Source organism: Girardinichthys multiradiatus, chromosome 13, assembly GCF_021462225.1.
Source record: "Girardinichthys multiradiatus isolate DD_20200921_A chromosome 13, DD_fGirMul_XY1, whole genome shotgun sequence".
Classification (NCBI taxonomy): domain Eukaryota; kingdom Metazoa; phylum Chordata; class Actinopteri; order Cyprinodontiformes; family Goodeidae; genus Girardinichthys; species Girardinichthys multiradiatus.
The window spans coordinates 6,102,443-6,127,453 of record NC_061806.1 but is presented as its reverse complement, the minus strand read 5'-3'; the positions used below and the strand labels follow the sequence as shown (position 1 = coordinate 6,127,453).

Below are 25,011 nucleotides of genomic sequence, written 5' to 3'. Positions count from 1 at the left end.
GTTTCTTTAAATTCTATAAGTTACATTGAGGAACACACATGGATCAAAGTTCACCACATTGCAAATATACTCAACTGGATTGAGATCTGGGAAATTTGAAGGCAAAGTTAAGAGCTTAAAATCACTGAAGTTCTAAAATCATTCCTGAACCATTTTTGCTTTGTAGCAGGGCACATGGTCCTGCTGCCACAGCCATCCGAATACAGTACAGACCAAACGTTTGGACACACCTTCTCATTCAAAGAGTTTTCTTTATTTTCATGACTATGAATATTGTAGCTTCACACTGAAGGCATCAAAACTATGAATTAACACACGTGGAATTATATACTGAACAAAAAAGTGTGAAACAACTGAAAATATGTCTTATATTCTAGGTTCTTCAAAGTAGCCACCTTTTGCTTTGATTACTGCTCCACACACTCTTGGCATTCTGTTGATGAGCTTCAAGAGGTAGTCATCTGAAATGGTTTTCCAACAGTCTTGAAGGAGTTCCCAGAGATGCATAGCACTTGTTGGCTCTTTTGCCTTCATTCTGCAGTCCAGCTCACCCCAAACCATCTCGATTGGGTTCAGGTCCGGTGATTGTGGAGGCCAGGTCATCTGGTGCAACACCCCATCACTCTCCTTCTTGGTCAAATAGCCCTTACACAGCCTGGAGGTGTGTTTGGGGTCATTGTCCTGTTGAAAAATAAATGATGGTCCAACTAAATGCAAACCGGATGGAATAGCATGCTGCTGCAAGACGCTGTGGTAGGCCTGCTGGTTCAGTATACCTTCAATTTGAATAAATCCCAAACAGTGTCAACAGCAAAGCACCCTCACACCATCACACCTCCTCTTCCATGCTTCACGGTGGGAACCAGGCATGTAGAGTCCATCCGTTCACCTCTTCTGCCCCGCACAAAGACACGGTGGTTGGAACCAAAGATCTCAAACTTGGACTCATCAGACCAAAGCACAGATTTCCCCTGGTCTAATGTCCATTCCTTGTGTTCTTTAGCCCAAACAAGTCTCTTCTGCTTGTTGCCTGTCCTCAGCAGTGGTTTCCTAGCAGCTATTTTACCATGAAGGCCTGATTCACACAGTCTCCTCTTAACAGTTGTTCTAGAGATGTGTCTGCTGCTAGAACTCTGTGTGGCATTGACCTGTTCTCTAATCTGAGCTGCTGTTAACCTGCAATTTCTGAGGCTGTTGACGATTCGGATGAACTTATCGTCCGCAGCAGAGGTGACTCTTGGTCTTCTTTTCCTGGGGCGGTCCTCATGTGAGCCAGTTTCTTTGTAGCGCTTGATGGTTTTTGCAACTACACTCGGGGACACTTTCAAAGTTTTCCCAATTGTTCGGACTGACTGACCTTCATTTCTTAAAGTAATGATGGCCACTCATTTTTCTTTACTTAGCTTCTTTTTTCTCGCCATAATACAAATTCTAACAGTCTATTCAGTAGGACTATCAGCTGTGTACTGTATCCAACCCCTGCACAACACAACTGATGGTCCCAACCCCATTTATAAGGCTTGAAATCTCACTTATTAAACCTGACAGAGCACACCTGTGAAGTGAAAACCATTTCAGGTGACTACCTCTTGAAGCTCATCAACAGAATGCCAAGAGTGTGCGGAGCAGTAATCAAAGCAAAAGGTGGCTACTTTGAAGAACCTTGAATATAAGACATGTTTTCAGCTGTTTCACACCTTTTTGTTCAGTATATAATTCCACATGTGTTAATTCATAGTTTTGATGCCTTCAATGTGAAGCTACAATATTCATAGTCATGAAAATAAAGACAACTCTTTGAATGAGAAGGTGTGTCCAAACTTTTGGTCTGTACAGTATATCCCTAAAAGGTTATACCTCTGTAGGCACCAGCTCCCCCATGACCCAGTATAAAAGAAGCAGGTATATAAAATAGATGGATGGATTGAGGTTGTACATGGTCGGCAACATTTCTTAGCTAGGTGGTACATCTCCATTACATGTCATTCACAAGGATGGCATGACTCATAGTTGCTCAACAGAACATTACCATAAGCCACCATGGTCCTAAGTGGTTGGCTTCCATCAGGTGGTCTATGATGCACCGGAATGTGTTGGCCAGCTGTGGGCCACAGGGGCCAAGCTGAACTTTGGTGGGTATCCATCCATCTAGACATCCTTGGGTCTAGCTCACCAAGGGAGTTATAATGTGCCCCTCCTCGGTTCTTCTGTTGTAGTACTTTGCACCTCATAATGTGCCACACTTTTACAATGGGAGACAGGTGTATACTGTAGGCAGGCCAGTCTAGGACCCACACTCTTTTACTATGAAGCTACGCTGTTGGAACACATGCAGAAGGTGACTTGGCATTGTCTTACTGAAATAAGCAGGGATCTCTGAAAAAGTCTCTGTTTTGAAGGCAGCATTTATTGCTACAAAACCTGTATGTACATTTCAGCATTAATGGTGCCATTACAAATGTGCCAGTTACCCATGCCATGGGCATTAACACACCCTCATACCATCACAGATGCTGACTTTTGAACTTTGCGCTGAAAACAATACGGATAGTCCTTTTTACTCTTTGGCTCGGAGGACATGGGGTCCATTAATTTCCTAAAACAATTTGAAATGTGGACTGGTCAGACCACAGCACACTTTTCCACTTTGCGTCAGTCCATCTCAGATGAGCTCGGGCCCAGAGAAGCAGGGGGCTGTCGTTTGGTGTTGACGTTTTGGGATATATGACTTTTGCTTTGCATGGTAGAGTTTTAACTTGAACTTGTAGATGTAGCGACGAACTGTAGTAACTGAAAACAGTTTTCTGAAATGTTCCTGGGACCATGTGGTAATATTTGTTACAGAATTATGTCTATTTGCCTCCTGAGGCTCCAAGGTCACGAGCATTCAATGTTGATTTTCGGCCCTGCGGCTTACGTGGAGAGATTTATCCAGATTCTCTGAATCTTTTGATGTTATTATGATCATGAAATTCCTAAATTCCTTGCAATTGTACATTGATAAACATTCATAAACTGGTAAAACTCGCTCCATTCTTGCTCGTGAACAACTGAGCCTTTGGAATGTTTCAAACAGGTGTTTTTTTAACATACTTTAAATTTCCCTGTCTTTTTTACCCCTATTCCAGCTTTTTTGGAATGTGGAAAATGAGTGAATATTTGCAACAAAGCCAATAAAGTTTGTTAGTTTGAAAATTAAATATCTTGTCTTTGAAGTGTATGCAGTTGCCTATATGTTGAAGAGGAATTGCAAGTTAATGTTTCCTGTTTTTATTTACTCCACTGGAATATATATATCTATATATACACTGCTCAAAAAAATTAAGGGAACACTCAAATAGCACATCCTATATCTGAATGAATGAATGAAATATTCTCATTGAATACTTTGTTCTGCACAAAGTTGAATGTGCTGACAACAAAATCACATAAAAATCATCAATGGAAATCAAATTTATTAACCAATGGAGGCCTGGATTTGGAGTCACACACAAACTTAAAGTGGAAAAACACTACAGGCTGATCCAACTTTGATGTAATGTCCTTAAAACAAGTCAAAATGAGGCTCAGTATTGTGTGTGGCCTCCATGTGCCTGTATGACCTACAACGCCTGGGCATGCTCCTGATGAGACTGCGGATGGTCTCCTGAGGGATCTCCTCCCAGACCCAGACTAAAGCATCTGCCAACTCCTGGACAGTCTGTGGTGCAACGTGACGTTGGTGGATGGAGCGAGACATAATATCCCAGATGTGCTCAATCGGATTCAGGTCTGGGGAACGGGCGGTCCAGTCCATAGCTTCAATGTCTTCATCTTGCAGGAACTGCTGACACACTCCAGCCACATGAGGTCTAGTATTGTCCTGCATTAGGAAGAACCCAAGGCCAACCGAACCAGCATATGGTCTCACAAGGGGTCTGAAGATCTCATTTTGGTAACTAATGACAGTCAGGCTATCTCTGGCGAGCACATTTAGGGCCGTGTGGCCCACAAAAGAGATGCCACCCCACACCATTACTGACCCACTGCCAAACCGGTCATGCTGAAGGATGTTGCAGGCAGCAGATCGCTCTCCACGGTGTCTCCAGACTGTGTCACATGTGCTCAGTGTGAATCTGCTTTCATCTGTGAAGAGCTCAGGGCGCCAGTGGTGAATTTGCCAATCCTGGTGTTCTCTGGCAAATGCCAAGCGTCCTGCACGATGTTGGACTGTGAGCTCAACCCCCATTTGTGGACGTTGGGCCCTCATACCATCCTCATGGAGTCGGTTTCTAACCGTTTGTGCAGACACATGCACATTTGTGGCCTGCTGGAGGTCATTTTGCAGGGCTCTGGCAGTACTCCTCCTGTTCCTCCTTGCACAAAGGTGGAGGTAGCGGTCCTGCTGCTGGGTTATTGCCCTCCTACGGCCTCCTCCACGTCTCCTGGTGTACTGACTTGTCTCCTGGTAGTGCCTCCAGGCTCTGGACACTACGCTGACAGACACAGCAAACCTTCTTGCCACAGCTCACATACTGGTCCTTCTCAAAATATTAGCATATTGTGATAAAGTTCATTATTTTCCATAATGTAATGATGAAAATTTTACATTCATATATTTTAGATTCAATGCACACTAACTGAAATATTTCAGGTCTTTTATTGTCTTAATACGGATGATTTTGGCATACAGCTCATGAAAACCCAAAATTCCTATCTCACAAAATTAGCATATCATTAAAAGGGTCTCTAAACGAGCTATGAACCTAATCATCTGAATCAACGAGTTAACTCTAAACACCTGCAAAAGATTCCTGAGGCCTTTAAAACTCCCAGCCTGGTTCATCACTCAAAACCCCAATCATGGGTAAGACTGCCGACCTGACTGCTGTCCAGAAGGCCACTATTGACACCCTCAAGCAAGAGGGTAAGACACAGAAATAAATTTCTGTACGAATAGGCTGTTCCCAGAGTGCTGTATCAAGGCACCTCAGTGGGAAGTCTGTGGGAAGGAAAAAGTGTGGCAGAAAACGCTGCACAACGAGAAGAGGTGAATGGACCCTGAGGAAGATTGTGGAGAAGGGCCGATTCCAGACCTTGGGGGACCTGCGGAAGCAGTGGACTGAGTGTGGAGTAGAAACATCCAGAGCCACCGTGCACAGGTGTGTGCAGGAAATGGGCTACAGGTGCCGGATTCCCCTGACCTGGGCTACAGAGAAGAAGCACTGGACTGTTGCTCAGTGGTCCAAAGTACTTTTTTCGGATGAAAGCAAATTCTGCATGTCATTCAGAAATCAAGGTGCCAGAGTCTGGAGGAAGACTGGGGAGAAGGAAATGCCAAAATGCCAGAAGTCCAGTGTCAAGTACCCACAGTCAGTGATGGTCCGGGTTGCCGTGTCAGCTGCTGGTGTTGGTCCACTGTGTTTTATCAAGGGCAGGGTCAATGCAGCTAGCTATCAGGAGATTTTGGAGCACTTCATGCTTCCATCTGCTGAAAAGCTTTATGGAGATGAAGATTTCATTTTTCAGCACGACCTGGCACCTACTCACAGTGCCAAAACCACTGGTAAATGGTTTACTGACCATGGTATCACTGTGCTCAATTGGCCTGCCAACTCTCCTGACCTGAACCCCATAGAGAATCTGTGGGATATTGTGAAGAGAACGTTGAGAGACTCAAGACCCAACACTCTGGATGAGCTAAAGGCCACTATCGAAGCATCCTGGGCCTCCATAAGACCTCAGCAGTGCCACAGGCTGATTGCCTCCATGCCACGCCGCATTGAAGCAGTAATTTCTGCCAAAGGATTCCCGACCAAGTATTGAGTGCATAACTGTACATGATTATTTGAAGGTTGACGTTTTTTGTAGTAAAAACACTTTTCTTTTATTGGTCGGATGAAATATGCTAATTTTGTGAGATAGGAATTTTGGGTTTTCATGAGCTGTATGCCAAAATCATCCGTATTAAGACAATAAAAGACCTGAAATATTTCAGTTAGTGTGCAATGAATCTAAAATATATGAATGTTAAATTTTCATCATTACATTATGGAAAATCATGAACTTTATCACAATATGCTAATATTTTGAGAAGGACCTGTAGATGTGCCACCCTGGATGAACTGCACTACCTGAGCCACTTGTGTGGGTTCTAGAGTCCGTCTCATGCTACCACGAGTGTGAAAGCACCACCAACATTCAAAAGTGACCAAAACATCAGCCAGAAAGCAGAGGTACCGAGAAGCGGTCTGTGGTCCCCACCTGCAAAACCACTCCTTTATTGAGTGTGTCTTGCTAATCTCCAAATATATCCCCCTGTTGTCTATTCCATTTGTACAACAGCATGTGAAGCTGATTGTCAATCAGTGTTGCTTCCTATGTGGACAGTTTGATTTCACAGAAGTTTGATTTACTTGGAGTTATATCATGTTTAAGTGTTCCCTTTATTTTGTGAGCAGTGTATATACATTAAATATGAAGATATCAAAGGCACTTTAATGTTTTTGCTTGGCTGGTCAAAGTGATGTAGTGATGTATGACTTAATTGGCTGTAGATCTTCTATTCCAAGGATCAAAATTAAATTGTATTAATGTATTGCAAAGAGAAAAATTAGCTTGCTGTTTACTGTTCAGAACTAATTTTGCTTTTCTTGTTTTTTTGTTGTTTTTTTTACAGTGGCCCACTTGAGAAGAGTTAAAAAGCCTGATGGAGACATTAAGCCTTATTCTTTAATGGAAAGAGAAGGTAAACTATTATTTCCGTTTTGTTTAAATGTTGGTTAAAACAAACTTATATTAATTTTGCCATTGGAGGTCACTAGAATGCTGTTCTGCAGGTATCAATCAGGTAACCTTAGTAATTGAAGGAAATGTAAAGCACAATTGTACTCAAATAATGACTGATTTTTTTATTTGTCCGATAAACACTTAGCTACCCAGACATGAAACCAGATATAAAGAAGTAAACGGCAATACTTAACTACTCATACTCGTACTCGTTGTCTTCCGCTTTATCCGGGACTGGGTCACGGGGACAGCAGTATCAGCAGAGACACCCAGACGTCCCTCTCCGCAGACACCTTCTCCAGCTCCTCTGGGGGGAGCTGAACTCTCATAAAAGAGTTCACAATCTAAAATGTCCTTCTAAAAATAAGTAGAAATAAGTCTAAAAAGTACTGTACTACCTGTAAAAGAGAAAATCATTAAAAAACATGCATACATCATATTATGCGTCCATGCATTCACACACTGAGTCCTTATCCACACAAAGTTAAATCATAACCTGAAAAAGATACAGAAACATCAAAATGTAACATAAAATATAAAATGTCCGCCGAACGGTATCTTCTGGGGTGGGAGGGAAGCTCCACCACTCCCAGTGAGAGAAACTCAATCATTCCGCCTCTTCTTCTGTCTTTGGGTTCAGTGTGGTGTCAACATTTACACACAGTATTTAAAGAGTATGTGGGTGTTATCTCAACTTAAAAGAGTTTGTGCTTTACGGTCCTGAACCGTCCTCGGGTCAGGGGTAACAACGTTATTTATGAGCAGACCCATCTGCTCCTGGTTCTTACAGCTTCCTCCTCTAACACAGATCTTCTGAAGAAAAAGAGGTAACCTAAAGATCATACACTTTGGAACACCTTAGAGCACTTAATACAAGAATTTACATTACAACTCCTTTCCTGGTACTGAAAACAAATTATAACAACGGCGGAAATGAACACATTTCAAATTTGTACCATAATGATAGATATCAAGCAATAAACATGAAAGTTAGATAAAAGCATCTGAGATTTCCTTCTAACAGTCAGTTTTGCTGTCAAAGTGGGAGAAAAGAATTTGGCTGACCCTTGCTGTCCAGGCAAAGGAGCCTAGTAGCCACCAAATGTTAAGAAATTAAGGAGACTAAACATCATGGCGCATGTTTGACTGTCTCTCTGTGGCAGACGTCGCCAGTCCATCATCCAGAGAAAGGTTATGTGCAAATGTGTAGAGGTCTTCCCTGTATGTTTCCTGTGTGTCTCTCACTGTGGTGTGTGTGCAGTGAGGCAAATGACCTTATGATTTCTAACTTTCAGGCAATGCGATGGCCTTAAGTAGATTCTGAAATAACGTTGCACTGCCCAAGAGATTATTGTGCCCTTGTAAGAACAGTGTTCTTCCACCACCTCTTCAATCACTCGCCAGTGATCAGCTTACAGTTCTTTGTCTTGTGGTGGTCTGCTGTCCTCACACCTTTCAGGCCGCGGATGATCCAGTTGGAAGATGACTTGTGTCCTGGAAGCCAGATGAAGCTGGGGAAGCTGAAGCTTTCCTGCAGCTTTCCTGGGTGTCTAGTAGGATCTGATATGGGCCTTTCCAGCACCTGTGGCTTCCAGTGTTTTCTCCTAGACTCTCTGAGCAGAATCCAGTCACCAGGGATAAAGGACTGGAGGGTGGAAGTGGCTGTTTTTGGTAATGCAGCCTTCACCGTCTGTGAAACTTGAGAAACCACAGTGGACAGGTTTTGACAGTAAAACAACATCCTATCTTCCCACAAAGATGTGGAAGAAAATTATCTTGGCAATATCCCCTTGTTACTTTATTCTGACATTCCCCCCCTTCTGGCGCAGGGTCCAACCCCTGCGACAATCCAGCAAAAAGTTTAAACAAGAATGTTCTAGTAACCAAGATCACATTACATAGAACCAGAGAAATGAATTCTGATATAAATATGTGTCTCTATGAATTTAACAAAAACAACATAAATAAAATCCAGATGTTTTTAACTGCAACTCAGTTCCAGTAACAACAAAACACAAACTTTAGTTATTCAGTTAATCAATATCTCACTTAGAAATTAGTCACATATCATCCTGATTTGCCTTGTATGCAGATAAGTATTAGATTAATGTAAATCTAATGTAATTCTGATGCATACACTCTACAAATTTAATCTAATAAATAATTCCTGTCAAGTATGAAATCATAACTCTGATTCTTTATCAAAAATATATTCCTTACTTTTGGCATGTCTTGAACTGTCAGTTAGCTTAATGGCACCAGGGAAAACTTTCAATCTAATAAATCACCAATGATCCTGCATGCAAAACTAATTCTTCAAACCAGTTTAAACTATTTCACTAACCTTTTAATAGTAAAACACATAAATCTAAATGTCATGCTACATCCTTAATTATTATACAAAACACATGTTTTTAAGGCAACAATCACTACAAGCATTTTGATTCTATTGTCTCTTAAACAGTGTTAAAACTCAGGAAGGGAGGTGCTGAGCGTTACCATGACAGCAAAGGCATGAACAAACCTGGTGAATGGGCGGAGTCAGGCAGAACTAACCTCTGATTGGCAGCCTACGGGCGGACCCACGGTTTCTTCATTCCAATCCATCTTAGTGAACCTTAAACTGCAAAACTGTTAACATGCACCTACCTCAGAAACAAGCTGCTTCTTAACTCTCCTGAAAACTCAAACTTTTAATCAATCTGGGATTTAGAAACATTATTCTAAACATGGATTATTGTTTCATGCAACATATAAACAAACATTCATTCCAACAAACAAAGACAAAACATCAAAGACAGACAAATGGCCAAATTTGAAGCTTCAAGAATTCAAAGAAATTTTTAACAATCTCTTTTCCGAATATGTTTTCTCAGCCATATCTTTTAATGCTGTAATTGATCAATTTTGTTATGGGTACACGGTGGTGCAGTTGGTAGTACTGTTGCCTTGCAGCAAGAAGGTCCTGGGTTCGATTCCCAGCCTGGGGTCTTTCTGCATGGAGTTTGCATGTTCTCCCCGTGCATGCGTGGGTTCTCACCGGGTACTCCGGCTTCCTCCCACAGTCCAAAGACATGCTTGTTAGGTTAATTGGTCACTCTAAATTGCCCTTAGGTGTATGAACGAGTGTGTGCATGGTTGTTTGTGTGTTGCCCTGTGATGGACTGGCGATCTGTCCAGGGTGTACCCTGCCTCTCGCCCATAGACTGCTGGAGATAGGCACCAGCTCCCCCACGACCCACTATGGAATAAGCGGTAGAAAATGACTGACTGTTATGACAATCTTTGGGATCCTTTTTAAGATGCACATAATCCAAAGAGATCTCAAAGTATTTAGAAGCACAGGAACAGTTTTCTCTTAAATGAATCAAAATTCACTGATGCTGAAACCTTTTGCCAATTCTTTGTACTGTAACTCTGTAATAATAACTACAATCCTGAGAGTTATTGTTATAATTCTCTTTTTGTTTTGCTCAATTTTGATCGCTGCTGCATTCAAGAATTTCTCTACTCAGGTTAAATGCAAGGAAGTATTTTAAGCCGGCGTTGACATTTTTATGGTATACCCAAACAAAACAAAAACTGCAGTGTTTGACTTAATCAGAAATTAAGATAAGAAGCTTGATTCCAAACTGGACTTTTTCCACATAGTGTTTCAAAGGGAAGACACAATTTTCCTTAATTTGGCTATTTAAATTTTGAGAGTTGGGGAGAAAATTATTACTAGAACCCCTCTTTAATAATCCAAATGCTGATAAATGTTCCAATATTTTATCTCTTAGTAATCTGAAATTACCTTGTGTACCTTTGTATTCCTAGTTATTCTTTTAATCTTTAAACTCTAAGAAATCAAACAAGGAGACTGGAGTTTAAGCCGACTATCCTCTTTAGTATTAAGAGAGCCTTTATTTCTTTTCTTTTCCAAAAATGAAAGATTTTACTTGTCTTTATTCCGTTATAAAGAATCCTAACCTTGGTTCCAAAACAAAACTCTTCAACCCCGATCTGTGTTCCCCAGAGTAGAAATTTTGAGTGTTATTGCATTTCAAAGCCACCAAATGACTGGAACCCATCATTGGCCTAGATCTATTTTAATAGGTAATCAGTCTAGCTTTAATTAAGTATTATAATTTTATGGACCTAAAATCTATGGCTCATGGGCTTCAGGAGTCCAGGAACCACAGGTTGAGTACTACTCCATTGAACAATGATGTTAGCTCTCTGCAGATTGAAGAGAAGATTGGCTAAATATCCCCAGACCTGTTAGTGTATTATTTCTGCTTGGACAATAATCAGATTTAAAATCACTAGTTCACAGCTCCTAATTTACCTCAGATCATATTTGCTCCTAACCCAGTTCATAAGAAGCTTCAGACATCATTATGCTAAAAAGCCAAAAACAAAAAACACAGATCTGTTTTAAAATAAAGAAAAAGCATGCTTTAAAAAAGTTTAGTTTAATTTTTGTGTGGTACCACTGTCCAATCAGAATCTTACCTTCAAAAATAATCAAATTTTTTCATTCTCATTTTGAAGGTTTGTCTTGCCAAGTAAAATGTGTTTAACAAAACCAATTACTCTCAAAAGTTTAAAAAGTTTTAGCTGGTGATATCTTAGAAAACAACAAGTGTTTTAATATTTCTGTGCAGCACAAAACTGATTAGGTTTCCTTTCCTTCCCCAAAGGGAAAGAAACTGCAGAACCAAGCCTTTCATAGTTTTTGTCAGGATCTGATATAAGGTACAGTGTAAATCAACACGCTGCATGAATCAGAAGAGGGAAGGAAAAAATTAATATAACCTCTTCCCAGCAGCTGCTGTGAAAAACAATGAATTTGTACTTTCCATAAGCGTCAGTTAGCACTTGTGGACATAAACTGCACCAAACTGTAAGTACTGTGTCAGCGACTGTATGAAGACCATCTGCAGGAGAACTAAGCCTGTTTTAATGAGGTCTCTACCCATTAGATTTATGGGATACAATCTCTGACAACAGAAAACAATGGCTGAAAGAGACCCCATCAGGTGTTGCACATGCAATGGGTTTTAAAAATGCTCCTTCATGAGGTCTGTCCTGAGAATAACAGAAAACACATGGCTACTGCCTAAGCAGTAACCATGTGTTTTCTGTTATTCTCAGCTTCTTCCCCCCCTCGCTGGGGGGGAAGGAGCCTGAGCTTGTGCGGGAGGTCGAGAGATATCGACTAGAAATAGTCGGACTCGCCTCCACGCACAGCGTGGGCTCTGGAACCCATCTCCTTGAGAGGGGTTGGACTCTCTTCTACTCTGGAGTGGCCCACGGGGAGAGGCGGCGGGCTGGTGTGGGTTTGCTTGTTGCCCCCCAGCTCAGCCGTCTCGTGTTGGGGTTTACCCCAGTGGATGAGAGGGTTGTAATCCCTGCGCCTTTGGGTTGGGGAGAGGTCTCTGACTATCATTTCAGCCTATGGGCCGAGTGGTAGTGCAGAGTACCCTGCCTTCTTGGCGTCCCTGTCGGGGGTGCTGGATAGTGCCCCTCCCGGGGACTCCATTATTCTGCTGGGGGACTTCAACGCCCACGTGGGGAACGACAGTGACACCTGGAGAGGCGTGATCGGGAGGAATGGCCTCCCCGATCTGAATCCGAGTGGTGTTTTGTTATTGGACTTCTGTGCTAGTCACGGATTGTCCATAACGAACACCATGTTCAAACATAAGGGTGTCCATCAGTGCACTTGGCACCAGGACACCCTAGGCAGGAGGTCGATGATCGACTTTGTTGTCGTATCATCAGACGTTCGGCCGCATGTTTTGGACACTCGGGTGAAGAGAGGGGCTGAGCTGTCCACTGATCATCACCTGGTGGTGAGTTGGATCCGCTGGAGGAGGAGAAAGCCAGACAGACTTGGCAGGCCCAAGCGCATAGTGAGGGTCTGCTGGGAACGCCTGGCGGAGCCCTCAGCCAGGGATGTATTCAACTCCCACCTCCGGGAGAGCTTCGACCAGATCCCGGGGGATGTTGGAGACATAGAGTCCGAGTGGACCATGTTCTCTGCATCTATTGTCGATGCTGCTGCCCATAGCTGCGGCCGTAAGGTCTGCGGTGCCTGTCGTGGCGGCAATCCCAGAACCCGGTGGTGGACACCGGCAGTAAGGGATGCTGTTAAGCTGAAGAAGGAGTCCTATCGGCTGTGGTTGGCTTGTGGGACTCCTGAGGCGGCTGACGGGTACCGTGAGGCCAAGCGTGCTGCGGCCCGGGCTGTGGCAGAGGCAAAAACTCGGGCCTGAGAAGAGTTCGGTGAGGCCATGGAGAAGGACTACCGGTTGGCCTCGAAGCGATTCTGGCAAACCGTCCAGCGCCTCAGGAGGGGGAAGCAGTGCTTTGCCAACACTGTTTATAGTGGGGGCGGGAGACTGCTGACCTCGACTGAGGACATTATCGGGCGGTGGAAGGAGTACTTCGAGGATCTCCTCAATCCTGCCATCACGCATTCCGTGGTGGAAACAGAGGCTGGGGACTCGGGGTTGGACTCTTTCATCACCCAGGCTGAAGTCACCGAGGTGGTTAAAAAGCTCCGCGGTGGCAAGGCTTCGGGGGTGGATGAGATCCGCCCTGAGTACCTCAAGTGTCTGGATGTTGTAGGGCTGTCATGGTTGACACGCCTCTTCAACATTGCGTGGCGGTCGGGGACGGTGCCTCTGGACTGACAGACTGGGGTGGTGGTCCCCCTTTATAAGAAGGGGGACCGGAGGGTGTGTTCCAACTACAGGGAGATCACACTCCTCAGCCTCCCTGGTAAGGCCTACGCCAGGGTTTTGGAGAGGAGAGTCCGACCGATAGTCGAACCTCGGCTTCAGGAGGAACAGTGTGGTTTTCGTCCCAGCCGTGGAACACTGGACCAGCTCTATACCCTCTACAGGGTGCTCGAGGGTTCATGGGAGTTTGCCCAACCGGTTCACATGTGTTTTGTGGACCTGGAGAAGGCATTCGACTGTGTCCCTCGTGATGCCCTGTGGGGGGTGCTCCAGGAGTATGGAATCGGGTGCCCTTTATTAGGGGCCATCCGGTCCCTGTACAAGCGGAGCAGGAGTTTGGTCCGCATTGCCGGCACTAAGTCGGACCTGTTCCCAGTGCATGTTGGACTCCGGCAGGGCTGCCCTTTGTCGCCGGTCCTGTTCATAACTTTTATGGACAGGATTTCTAGACGCCGCCAAGGGCCGGAGGGGGTCTGGTTTGGGGACCAGTGGATTTCGTCTCTTCTTTTTGCGGATGAGGTGGTCCTGCTGGCCCCCTCTAGCCAAGACCTACAGCATGCGCTGTGGCGGTTCACAGCCGAGTGTGAAGCGGCTGGGATGAGGATCAGCTCCTCCAAGTCCGAGGCCATGGTACTCGACCGGAAAAGGGTGGCTTGTCCTCTTCAGGTTTGAGGGGAGTTCCTGCCTCAAGTGGAGGAGTTTAAGTATCTCGGGGTCTTGTTCACGAGTGAGGGAAGAATGGAGCGGGAGATCGACAGACGGATCGGTGCGGTTGCCACAGTAATGGGGGCGCTGTGCCGGTCCATTGTGGTGAAGAGAGAGCTGAGCCGAAAAGCAAAGCTCTCAATTTACTGGTCGGTCTACGTTCCTACCCTCACCTATGGCCATGAACTTTGGGTCATGACCGAAAGAACGAGATCACGGATACAAGCGGCTGAAATGAGCTTCCTCCGTAGGGTGGCCAGGCACTCCCTTAGAGATAGGGTGAGGAGCTCGGCCATCCGCGAGGAGCTCGGAGTAGAGCCGCTGCTCCTCCACATCGAGAGGAGCCAGTTGAGGTGGCTCGGGCATCTATACCAGATGCCTCCTGGACGCCTTCCTCGGGAGGTGTTCCAGGCACGTCCCACCGGGAGGAGGCCCGGGGGACGGCCCAGGACACGCTGGAGGGACTATGTCTCTCGGCTGGCCTGGGAACACCTTGGGCTCCCCCTGGAGGAGCTGGAGGAGGTGTCTGGAGAGAGGGACGTCTGGGCGTCTCTGCTGAGTCTGCTGCCCCCGCGACCCGGTCCCGGATAAGCGGAAGACGACGAACGAACGAACGAACATGGTTACTGCTGAGTTTTGGAGATGTAACTTCCTCTGCTTTTTAATAACTTTTAATCACTATAATAATTGACCCTGAATATTCCACGACGAAAGAGAACTTGCTTCTCTAAAAGAATTAACTGGAAAGTATCAAATGAGTTAAGTTATCACCCTTTTGAAGATACTTTTCTAACCCTAAAATATTATTTTAACCCACTATATCTGTCCACGTCAAGCAAGCGTGTCACATGAGCAGCGGTTAATAAGCGTTCTTCATTGCAGAAAATAGGAAAAGATTTTTGCAAATGTATGTGTGTTTGTACGTTACTGTTGAGGTAGGAAAACTTTACTGGCCGTCAGTTAACTCTTACATTACTCCTCACCTCTCACCTTTATTTGGCACCCAAAGGACAATCATCAGTCAGAGATCAGTTGTACGTTTCCACAAGTTTATAAAAAACCAATCTGAATTCAGAGAGGGGACATCACACTTACACGGGTACCTGGAAACGTCTGTGTGTTGTCCGTTTTGGAGGGGCCACAATACCTTTATATACCCCTCGCTGCTATGCAGTACACATACACAATCATCCTGTCTGTAAATATCTCCCCAGCAACAATATAACCTCATGTCCTGTCTGGCTCCCGCCTTGTCTCCTTCCCCAATTTATGACCTTGCCCTCTCTGTGCCCTGTACTCCCCTGTCTTCTTCTCCCCCATTGGTGATTCCTTGTCCTTCACTAATTTATGACTTTGGACTCTATGCTTCACTCCCTAAGCTTGAACCCCTCTGCTCTATGTACACATGCCAGTTACATACATAGATGGTTTATATTACACACATAGATTGTTTATATTACACACATAAATAGTATATATTCTACACAGCCCACAGCCGAGAGACATAGTCCCTCCAGCGTGTCCTGGGCCATTCCCTGGGCCTCCTCCTGGTGGGACGTGCCTGGAACACCTCCTGAGGAAGGCCTCCAGGAGGCATCCAGTATAGATGCCCAGCCACCTCAACTGGCTCCTCTCGATGTGGAGGAGCAGGGGCTCTACTCCGAGCTCCTCCCGGATGAGTGAGTTCCTCTCACCCTATCCCTAAGGGAGTGCCCGGCCACACTACGGAAGAAGTTCATTTCAGCCGCTTGTATCCGGGATCTCGTTCTTTCAGTCATGAGCCAAAGTTCATGGCCATAGGTGAGGGCAGGAACAAAGACCGACCGGTAAATCGAGAGCTTCGCTTTTTGGCTCAGCTCTATCTTCACCACAATGGACTGGCACAGCGCCCCCATTACTGCGGCAGCCGCACCGATCCATCTGTCAATCGCCTGCTCCATTTTTCCCTCACTCGTGAACAAGACCCCAAGATACTTGAACTCCTCCACTTGAGGCAGGAACTCCCTTCCAGCCTGAAGAGGACAAGCCACCCTTTTCCGGTCGAGAACCATGGCCTCAGACTTGGAGGAGCTGATCTTCATCCCAGCTGCTTCACACTCGGCTGCGAACTGCTGCAGTGCAGCTGTAGGTCTTGGCTAGAGGGGGCCACAGAACCAAGTCATCTGCAAAAAGAAGAGACAAAATCCACTGGTCCCCAAACCAGATCCCCTCTGGCCCTTGGCTGCGCCTAGAAATCCTGTCCATAAAAGTTATGAACAGGACTGACAAAGGGCAGCCATGCTGGAGTCCAACGTGCACTGGGAACAGGTCCGACTTAGAGGCGGCAATGCGGACCAAACTCCTGCTCCGCTTGTACAGAGACTGGATGGCCCCTAATTCCATACTCCTGGAGCAACCCCCACAGGACACCACGAGGGAGCTTTAGATGAATTACCAGACAAAAATGGAAAAATAGTGTTAAAAAGAACCATTTAGGTAGAATGGGTGAACCAAAAATTGATGTAGGAGAAAAAGAGAGCAAAATACAATATTACTAAGCAGTCATCAATAAGGACAAAGAAAGAGCTTTTTAACCACCCCGGTGACATCAGCCTGGGTATTGAAAGAGTCTAACCCCGAGTCCCCAGCTTCTGCTTCCACCAGGGAATGCGTGGTGGCAGGATTGAGTAGATCCTCGAAGTACTCCTTCCACCGCCCGATAATGTCCCCAGTCGAGGTCAGCAGCTCCCCACCCACACTGTAAACAAATCAATTCAGTTTTATTTATATAGTGCCAATACACAACACATGTTGTCTCAAGGCAGGTACAGTCAGGTACATACATTCCAATTAATCCTAACCATTGAACAGTGCAGTCAGATTCAGTTATTTATTCAAATTGGATAAAAACAATTTCTGTGTAAGGAGACCCAGCAGATTGCATCCAGTCAGTGACTTGCAGCATTCCCTCCTCCTGGATGAGCATGTAGAGACAGTGGACAGTCACTGGCGTTGACTTTGCAGCAATCTCTCATACTGAGCATGCATGTAGCGACAGTGGAGAGGAAAAACTCCCTTTTAACAGCAAGAAACCTCCAGCAGAACCAGGCTCAGTGTGAGCGGCCATCTGCCACGACCGACTGGGGGTTTGAGAGAACAGAGCAGAGACACAAAAAGAACACAGAAGCACTGATCCAGGAGTACTTTCTATGGGAAGTGTCGAAGTTGTCCTTCTAAACTCCTGCGTGTTCGTTTATTTGGTCAAACATCTTAATTCTGCTCGAGAAAAACTAAACTTAAATGTCTAAAAAAGCAAAACACGGACTAGAGGTTGAAGCTGATTCACCCGGCCGGGGAAGAGCCGGGGAAGAGAGGTGCTGTCTCTGTGTAGTCAGGAACACTTCTGCTCTTCTCTCCCCTGCACCGTTCTTTTATTGAACACACACATACCAGGGAATATACATTTTACATTTGTTGTGCAGCGCCTTATCAGTTTCTCACACATTCTTTTGCTGCAGACAGTTTCTCATACATTCTTTGGCTGCAGTCAGTTTCTCATACATTCTTTTGCTGAAGGTCAGTTCTGAGGCATCTTCTATTGATGAAACTGACACATGCACTCACACCCTTTAGTGCCTGTTTTTTCAAGTTCACAAATAATACATATTGTTCTGCACAGTTAACTTTCTAAGCGCTACAGGTTCAGACTAATTCCACACTGTTATGAACATAAGAACACATTACACTTTGTTATATATAACAGAAGGAAAAGTAAATGTTAATGGATGTAGCTCCTTTAGTCGTTTTACCTAGAAAGAAAGAACAGATGAACTCTGAGCCAGTTTTCAAGGTTAGAGTCTTAAAGAGAGCACATAGAGTTTGTAACAGTTAAGCTCAGTCAATCGCCATGTCTAGGAGAGACAAAGGGTTAAACACTAAAAGACAGGGCTATGTGGATCATCAATAGAGGGTGAGCATTAAGTTGTTGCCAGCAGAAGCTCAGACGATTCCCCTCTCCAGAAAGGTGTCACAGGTAGACACAGAGCCAGGCCAGGTGTAGCTTCTAGGAAGAGAATAGAGAGAACAAGGTTAAAAGCTGAAATAACAGCAAATAATGCAAAATTGGAGAGTAGTGTGAGAATATAGCGAAGAGGGTGAAAGTGGTCGTTATGTCCTCCAGCAGCCTAAGCCTATAGCAGCAAAACTACACAGATAGTTTCAGTTCAGATTATTTTGTTAAACGGTGCTTATTTACAACAAGGAACCCCATAAAGGGTCCCACTGATGGTCATTGTTATACTAAAAACCACAAGGATTGGGATACCTCTCTCTGTCAGACTGATCACAATCATCGGAAAAGAGAAGGGGTCACACAGGTAGCAGAAATGGAGGGTGTGTTTGCACCTCAACCATAACTGAGCCAGTTTAGGCTAAACCTGACTCCCCCTTACTCCATCCAACAGGGAGGGAGGAAGGCTCCCTCCCTGATAAACTCAGCCACTCTAACTATAAGCTTTATCAAAAAGGAAAGTTTTAAGCCTAGCCTTAAAAGTAGACAGGGTGTCTGCCTCACGGACCAAAGCTGGGAGCTGGTTCCACAGGAGAGGAGCTTGATAAATAACTAAAGGATCTGCCTCCCATTCTACTTCTAGAGACTCTAGGAACCACCAGTAAACCTGCAGTCTGAGAACGAAGTGCCCTGTTAGGAACATATGGAACCATCAGATCTCTGATGTACAGGTCCTTCTCAAAATATTAGCATATTGTGATAAAGTTCATTATTTTCCATAATGTAATGATGAAAATGTAACATTCATATATTTTAGATTCATTGCACAATAACTGAAATATTTCAGGTCTTTTATTGTCTTAATACGGATGATTTTGGCATACAACTCATGAAAACCCAAAATTCCTATCTCACAAAATTAGCATATTTCATCCGACCAATAAAAAAAAGTGTTTTTAATACAAAAAACGTCAACCTGCAAATAATCATGTACAGTTATGCACTCAATACTTGGTTGGGAATCCTTTTGCAAAAATTACTGCTTCAATGCGACGTGGCATGGAGGCAATCAGCCTGTGGCACTGCTGAGGTCTTATGGAGGCCCAGGATGCTTCGATAGCGGCCTTTAGCTCATCCAGAGTGTTGGGTCTTGAGTCTCTCGCCGTTCTCTTCACAATATCCCACAGATTCTCTATGGGGTTCAGGTCAGGAGAGTTGGCAGGCCAATTGAGCACAGTGATACCATGGTCAGTAAACCATTTACCAGTGGTTTTGGCACTGTGAGCAGGTGCCAGATTGTGCTTAAAAATGAAATCTTCATCTCCATAAAGCTTTTCAGCAGATGGAAGAATGAAGTGCTCCAAAATCTCCTGATAGCTAGCTGCATTGACCCTGCCCTTGATAAAACACAGTGGACCAACACCAGCAGCTAACACGGTACCCCAGACCATCACTGACTGTGGGTACTTGACACTGGACTTCTGGCATTTTGGCATTTCCTTCTCCCCAGTCTTCCTCCAGACTCTGGCACCTTGATTACCGAATGACATGCAGAATTTGCTTTCATCCGAAAAAAGTACTTTGGACCACTGAGCAACAGTCCAGTGCTGCTTCTCTGTAGCCCAGGTCAGGCGCTTCTGCCGCTGTTTCTGGTTCAAAAGTGGCTTGACCTGGGGAATGTGGCACCTGTAGCCCATTTCCTGCACACGCCTGTGCACGGTGGCTTTGGATGTTTCTACTCCAGACTCAGTCCACTGCTTCCGCAGGTCCCCCAAGGTCTGGAATCGGCCCTTCTCCACAATCTTCCTCAGGGTCCGGTCACCTCTTCTCGTTGTGCAGCGTTTTCTGCCACACTTTTTACTTCCCACAGACTTCCCACTGAGGTGCCTTGATACAGCACTCTGGGAACAGCCTGTTCGTTCAGAAATTTCTTTCTGTGTCTTACCCTCTTGCTTGAGGGTGTCAATAGTGGCCTTCTGGACAGCAGTCAGGTCGGCAGTCTTATCCATGATTGGGGTTTTGAGTGATGAACCAGGCTGGGAGTTTTAAAGGCCTCAGGAATCTTTTGCAGGTGTTTAGAGTTAACTCGTTGATTCAGATGATTAGGTTCATAGCTCGTTTAGAGACACTTTTAATGATATGCTAATTTTGTGAGATAGGAATTTTGGGTTTTCATGAGCTGTATGCCAAAATCATCCGTATTAAGACAATAAAAGACCTGAAATATTTCAGTTAGTGTGCAATGAATCTAAAATATATGAATGTTAAATTTTCATCATTACATTATGGAAAATAATTAACTTTATCACAATATGCTAATATTTTGAGAAGGACCTGTATGATGGAGCTAGATCATTATGTGAGGAGGAGAATTTTAAATTCTATTCTAAATTTAACAGGGAGCCAATGAAGGGAAGCTAAAATAGGAGAAATATGAACTCTCTTTTTAATTTTCATCAGAACTCTTTTTGAATCAGCTGAAGGCTTTTAACTGCATTTTGTGGACATCTTGATGGTAACGAATTACAATAGTCCAGCCTTGAAGTAACAAATGCATGGACTAGTTTTTCAGCGTCACACCTGGATAGGATATTTCTAATTTTGGCAATGTTCCGGAGGTGAAAGAAGGAAATCTTGGAAACCTGTTTAATATGGGATTTAAATAACATGTCCTGGTCAAACGTAACACCAAGGTTTTTTACTTTATTACCGGAGGTCAATTTAATGCCATCCAGGTTAAGTGATTGACTAAGCAGTTTCTTTTTTAAAGACTCCGGTCCAAAGACGACAACTTCTGTCTTGTCTGAATTTAGAAGCAAAACATTTAAAGTCATCCAAGTTTTTATATCTTCAAGACATGCTTGTAGTCTATCTAACTGGTTGGGCTCATCAGGATTTATGGATAAGTAAAGCTGAGTATCATCAGCGTAACAGTGAAAATTTATCCCATGCTGCCTGATAATTTGACCAATTGGAAGCATATATATAGTAAAGACAATTGGCCCAAGTACTGACCCTGTGGTACTCCACAATTAACCCTGGAGTTTAAAGATGATTTATCATTTACATGAACAAACTGGAATCTGTCAGACAGGTAAGATTTAAACCAGCCTAGCACTGTTCCCCTGATCCCTACAGCATATTCCAGCCTTTTTAAGAGAATATTATGGTCGACTGTATCAAATGCAGCACTGAGATCTAACAGAACCAGAACAGACACAAGTCCATTATCTGAGGCCATAAGAATATCATTAGTGACTTTCAGCAGAGCTGTTTTAGTGCTATGATGAGCTCTGAAACCTGACTGAAACTCTTCAAACAGGTCATTGCTGTGTAAATGTTCACACATTTGATTAGCAACTATTTTCACAAGAATTTTAGATAAGAATGGAAGATTGGATATAGATCTGTAATTTTTCAAGTCATCTCGATCAAGCGAAGGTTTCTTAAGTAAAGGTTTAATTACAGCTACCTTAAAAGCCTGTGGTACATATCAATTTACTAAAGATAGATTAATCATATCTAAAATGGGGCTGGTAATCAGAGGGAACACTTCCTTAAATAATTTGGTTGGGATTGGGTGTAACATACAAGTTGAAGGTTTAGATTAAGCTAATATTTCTGATAACTCAGGAAGCTTCACAGGATCAAAACAGTCCAAACACAAATCAGGTTCTGCAGTTATTTCCAATGTTGTCTCACTTGCTGAGGATGAAGTAATCATCTTCGGGAGTATGTCAAAGATTTTCTTTTTAATAGAATAAATTTTATTTAAGAAGAATCCCATAAAGTCATGGCTGCTAAGAGCTAAGGGAATGGATGGCTCAACAGAGCTATGACTCTGTGTAAGTTTAGCAACTGTACTAAAGAGAAACCTAGGATTATTCTTGTTCTCTTGTATTAATGATGAGAAATAAGCTGTTCTGGTTTGGCCAAGTGTCTTTTTATACAACAGTAGGCTATTTTTCCAGATTAAGTAGGAATCCTCTAGGTGTGTAGAGCGCCATTTTCTCTCCAATTTTCTAACATTGTGCTTTAAAGTACGCAGCTCTGAATTAAACCAAGGAGCTAGCCTCCTATTAATGATTACCTTCTTTTTCAAGGGGGTTGCATTGTCTAATGCATCACGCAATGATGAAGAAACACTATGAACAAAATAATCAATTTGTGAAGGGGCAGAAACAGAATTATTGCCCTCCATTGTGCTTTTCAGTGATAATGAGGAAATTAAAAGTGGAACAGATTCTTTAAAGGTTTTTACAGCATCGCCTGATAATGATCTACTATAATGAAATTTTCTTTCAGGTGTGGAGTACTCAGTCAAATTAAACTCAAAGGTTATTAAGAAATGGTCAGACAGGACAGGGTTATGAGAAAATATGTCTTTACACTCAATGCCATATGTCAGCACAAGGTCCAGAGAATTAAGACAAAGGTGGGTAGGTTTGTTAATGTTTTGAGCAAAGCCAATTGAGTCTAAGATAGCATTAAACGCTATATTTAGGCTATCACTTTCAGCGTCAACATGAATGTTAAAATCCCCCACTATAATAACTTTATCTGTATTTCACACTAAATCAGATAAAACGTCTGAAAACTAATCTAAAAATTGAGAGTAAGGGCCTGGTGGACGGTACAAAACAACAAACAGAAGAGGTTTTTGTGCTTTGCCATTTGGATGAGGAAAACTAAGGATTAAATATTCAAAAGAGTTGTAGCTATTGATTGGTCTGGGACTAATCAATAAATCCGACTGAAAGATGGTTGCTACTCCTCTTCCTCGCCCAGTAATTCGAGGAATGTTAAAATTTAAATAATTAGTAGGAGTTGACTCATTTATAGTAACATAATCCTCTTGCTGCAGCCAGGTTTCTGTGAGGCAAAATAAATCAATCTGATTGTCACAAATCAGGGCACTAACTAGCAATGTCTTTAAAGAGAGATATCTTAAGCCACATTTAATTGTTTTATTTTTTGTTTCGGTCTGAGTTGTGTTTATTTTTATGAGATTTTCCTGATTTCCTCCTTTTAGATTATTTTGTAACCTATTCAATTTTGGCCGTGGGCGAGACACTGTCTTAATAGGGTGATGGCTCTTTGCCATACCGGTCACCTAGAGCCTGTTTGCCATGGGAGACCCTACCATGGGCATTTATGCCCCAGACAACATAGCCTCTAGGATCATTCCAGCACTCAAACCCCTCCACCACGTTAAGGTGGCGGTTCAAGGAGAGGATTTAAATCCTTTAAATCTGTTTTATCTTTGTGTTATATTTATTAAAGCTGTGTTACAATGATGACAACTCTTACAGGTCTCATTTATTTACAGGATTTAAAAAGGAGATCAGAGTATAGAATGTCTGAAAGATCACAAGTAAGACTTAGTTATGACTTAGTTTGAAGCATACACATTACAACTGAAACTTTGTAAAATAGACTAAATAAAAACTACATTTTGATCAAAACAAACTAACAAACTGGAAGGTAATCTGTTTGTGTTGTTCTAGGATGATGAGAAGCTAAAGAAGAGCATTCTAGTAAATTAATCAATCTACCCTATGATGCAGAACCTTGTGGAACAACCTTTCAGCAGCACTAACTTTGATTTGATCCGTCTCTTACCTTGGTGTGGAAGAATTTTGGCCTAATGCTTTTTTTTCAACGAGGCTTCAGGTCATTAAGGTTTGCGTTGCAGGCACTTATTTCTTTACAGCTGTCTTAAGGTCCCGCCACAGCATTTCAGTACTGTTGGGTTCTGGACTTTAACTGGACCACCACAACAGCTTTATTTTTCTGTGTTTGGTATCATTATCCTACTGATGATCCATTTCAAACCAGTCTCCAGTTATTGAATCCACCTATGACTCAGTGACTGCATGGTGCCCAGGTCCTGTTGCTGCTAAACATCATCACCCTTCCCCCACTGTGCTTGTCACAGTGGTGGAGGGGTAATGCGGTATTAAGTAGTATTTGGTGTTTATGCTGATAAGCATGTGTTAGGTATTAAGTAGTATTTGTTGTTTATGCTCATAAGCATGTGTTGCTGCATTTGCATTTGCCCGCTAAAATCAATGAAAGCTGCAACAATGTTGTTTGTTTATCACACATAGCTTTTTGGATTTTTTAAATTATTTCCATGAACAGTAAATGTGTAGAAGTCCTTTGTTTTTGTTTTTTTCACACTTGAGTTTAGATCATTTATATAGTGTAACCTGTTACTCATTTCATTTCACTCTTTTCTTCCAAGTTCTCCATAACCATTAAATTATAAATTAGTTAAACTTTAAAATGACTGTAATGATTTTGTCCTAGTGGTACACCAAGAGCAGAGGACTCTTCCTTGGCCATTTGCTCCTCCTCACTCCCCTCAGCGGTCAGCATCTTCCCAGTGCTCGCCCTCTCCTAGTGTGGGAAACTCCCCCAGCAGGGTGCTTCCTTGTGTCACACATTCATCTTTACCCGGAGACAACAGTGAGCAGAGCCCACGATCACCTCTCATCAACTGCTGCAGGACAAGACGTAGCAAGTAAGAGCTGACACATTTAGACCATGCCACATCATCTATGATGAAAATTCATATATAGTCTACATATTTAGTCTACTTTATTTAGATATATGCAAGTAGTTTTCCTGGCTCATGAAATAGTGCTAAAGTCAGCTCAAGAAGTTTGAAATGAAATAAATAATGTTTATATTTTAGTACTTAAAACTTCCCAGCTAAGTGAACATGAACCAAATCGTATTTGTAAAATAAAGTATTTTAAAACAAATTGTTAAATGTAATCAAGTGAATCTCATTACTATATTGACATATTAATA

At 43.2% G+C, this 25,011-nt stretch overlaps 1 protein-coding gene across 2 annotated transcripts in view; it reads left to right on the top strand.

Annotated features, from left to right (window-relative positions):
- The window catches only part of atat1 (alpha tubulin acetyltransferase 1), an 85,738-nt gene that overhangs the window by 45,888 nt on the left and 14,839 nt on the right, over nucleotides 1–25,011 (top strand). For both annotated transcript variants that reach the window (XM_047383999.1, XM_047383998.1), the window contains 2 exons: nucleotides 6,659–6,727; nucleotides 24,505–24,718. In XM_047383999.1, coding sequence (XP_047239955.1) covers nucleotides 6,659–6,727; nucleotides 24,505–24,718 — 283 coding nt within the window. The remainder of the gene's footprint in view (nucleotides 1–6,658; nucleotides 6,728–24,504; nucleotides 24,719–25,011) is intronic.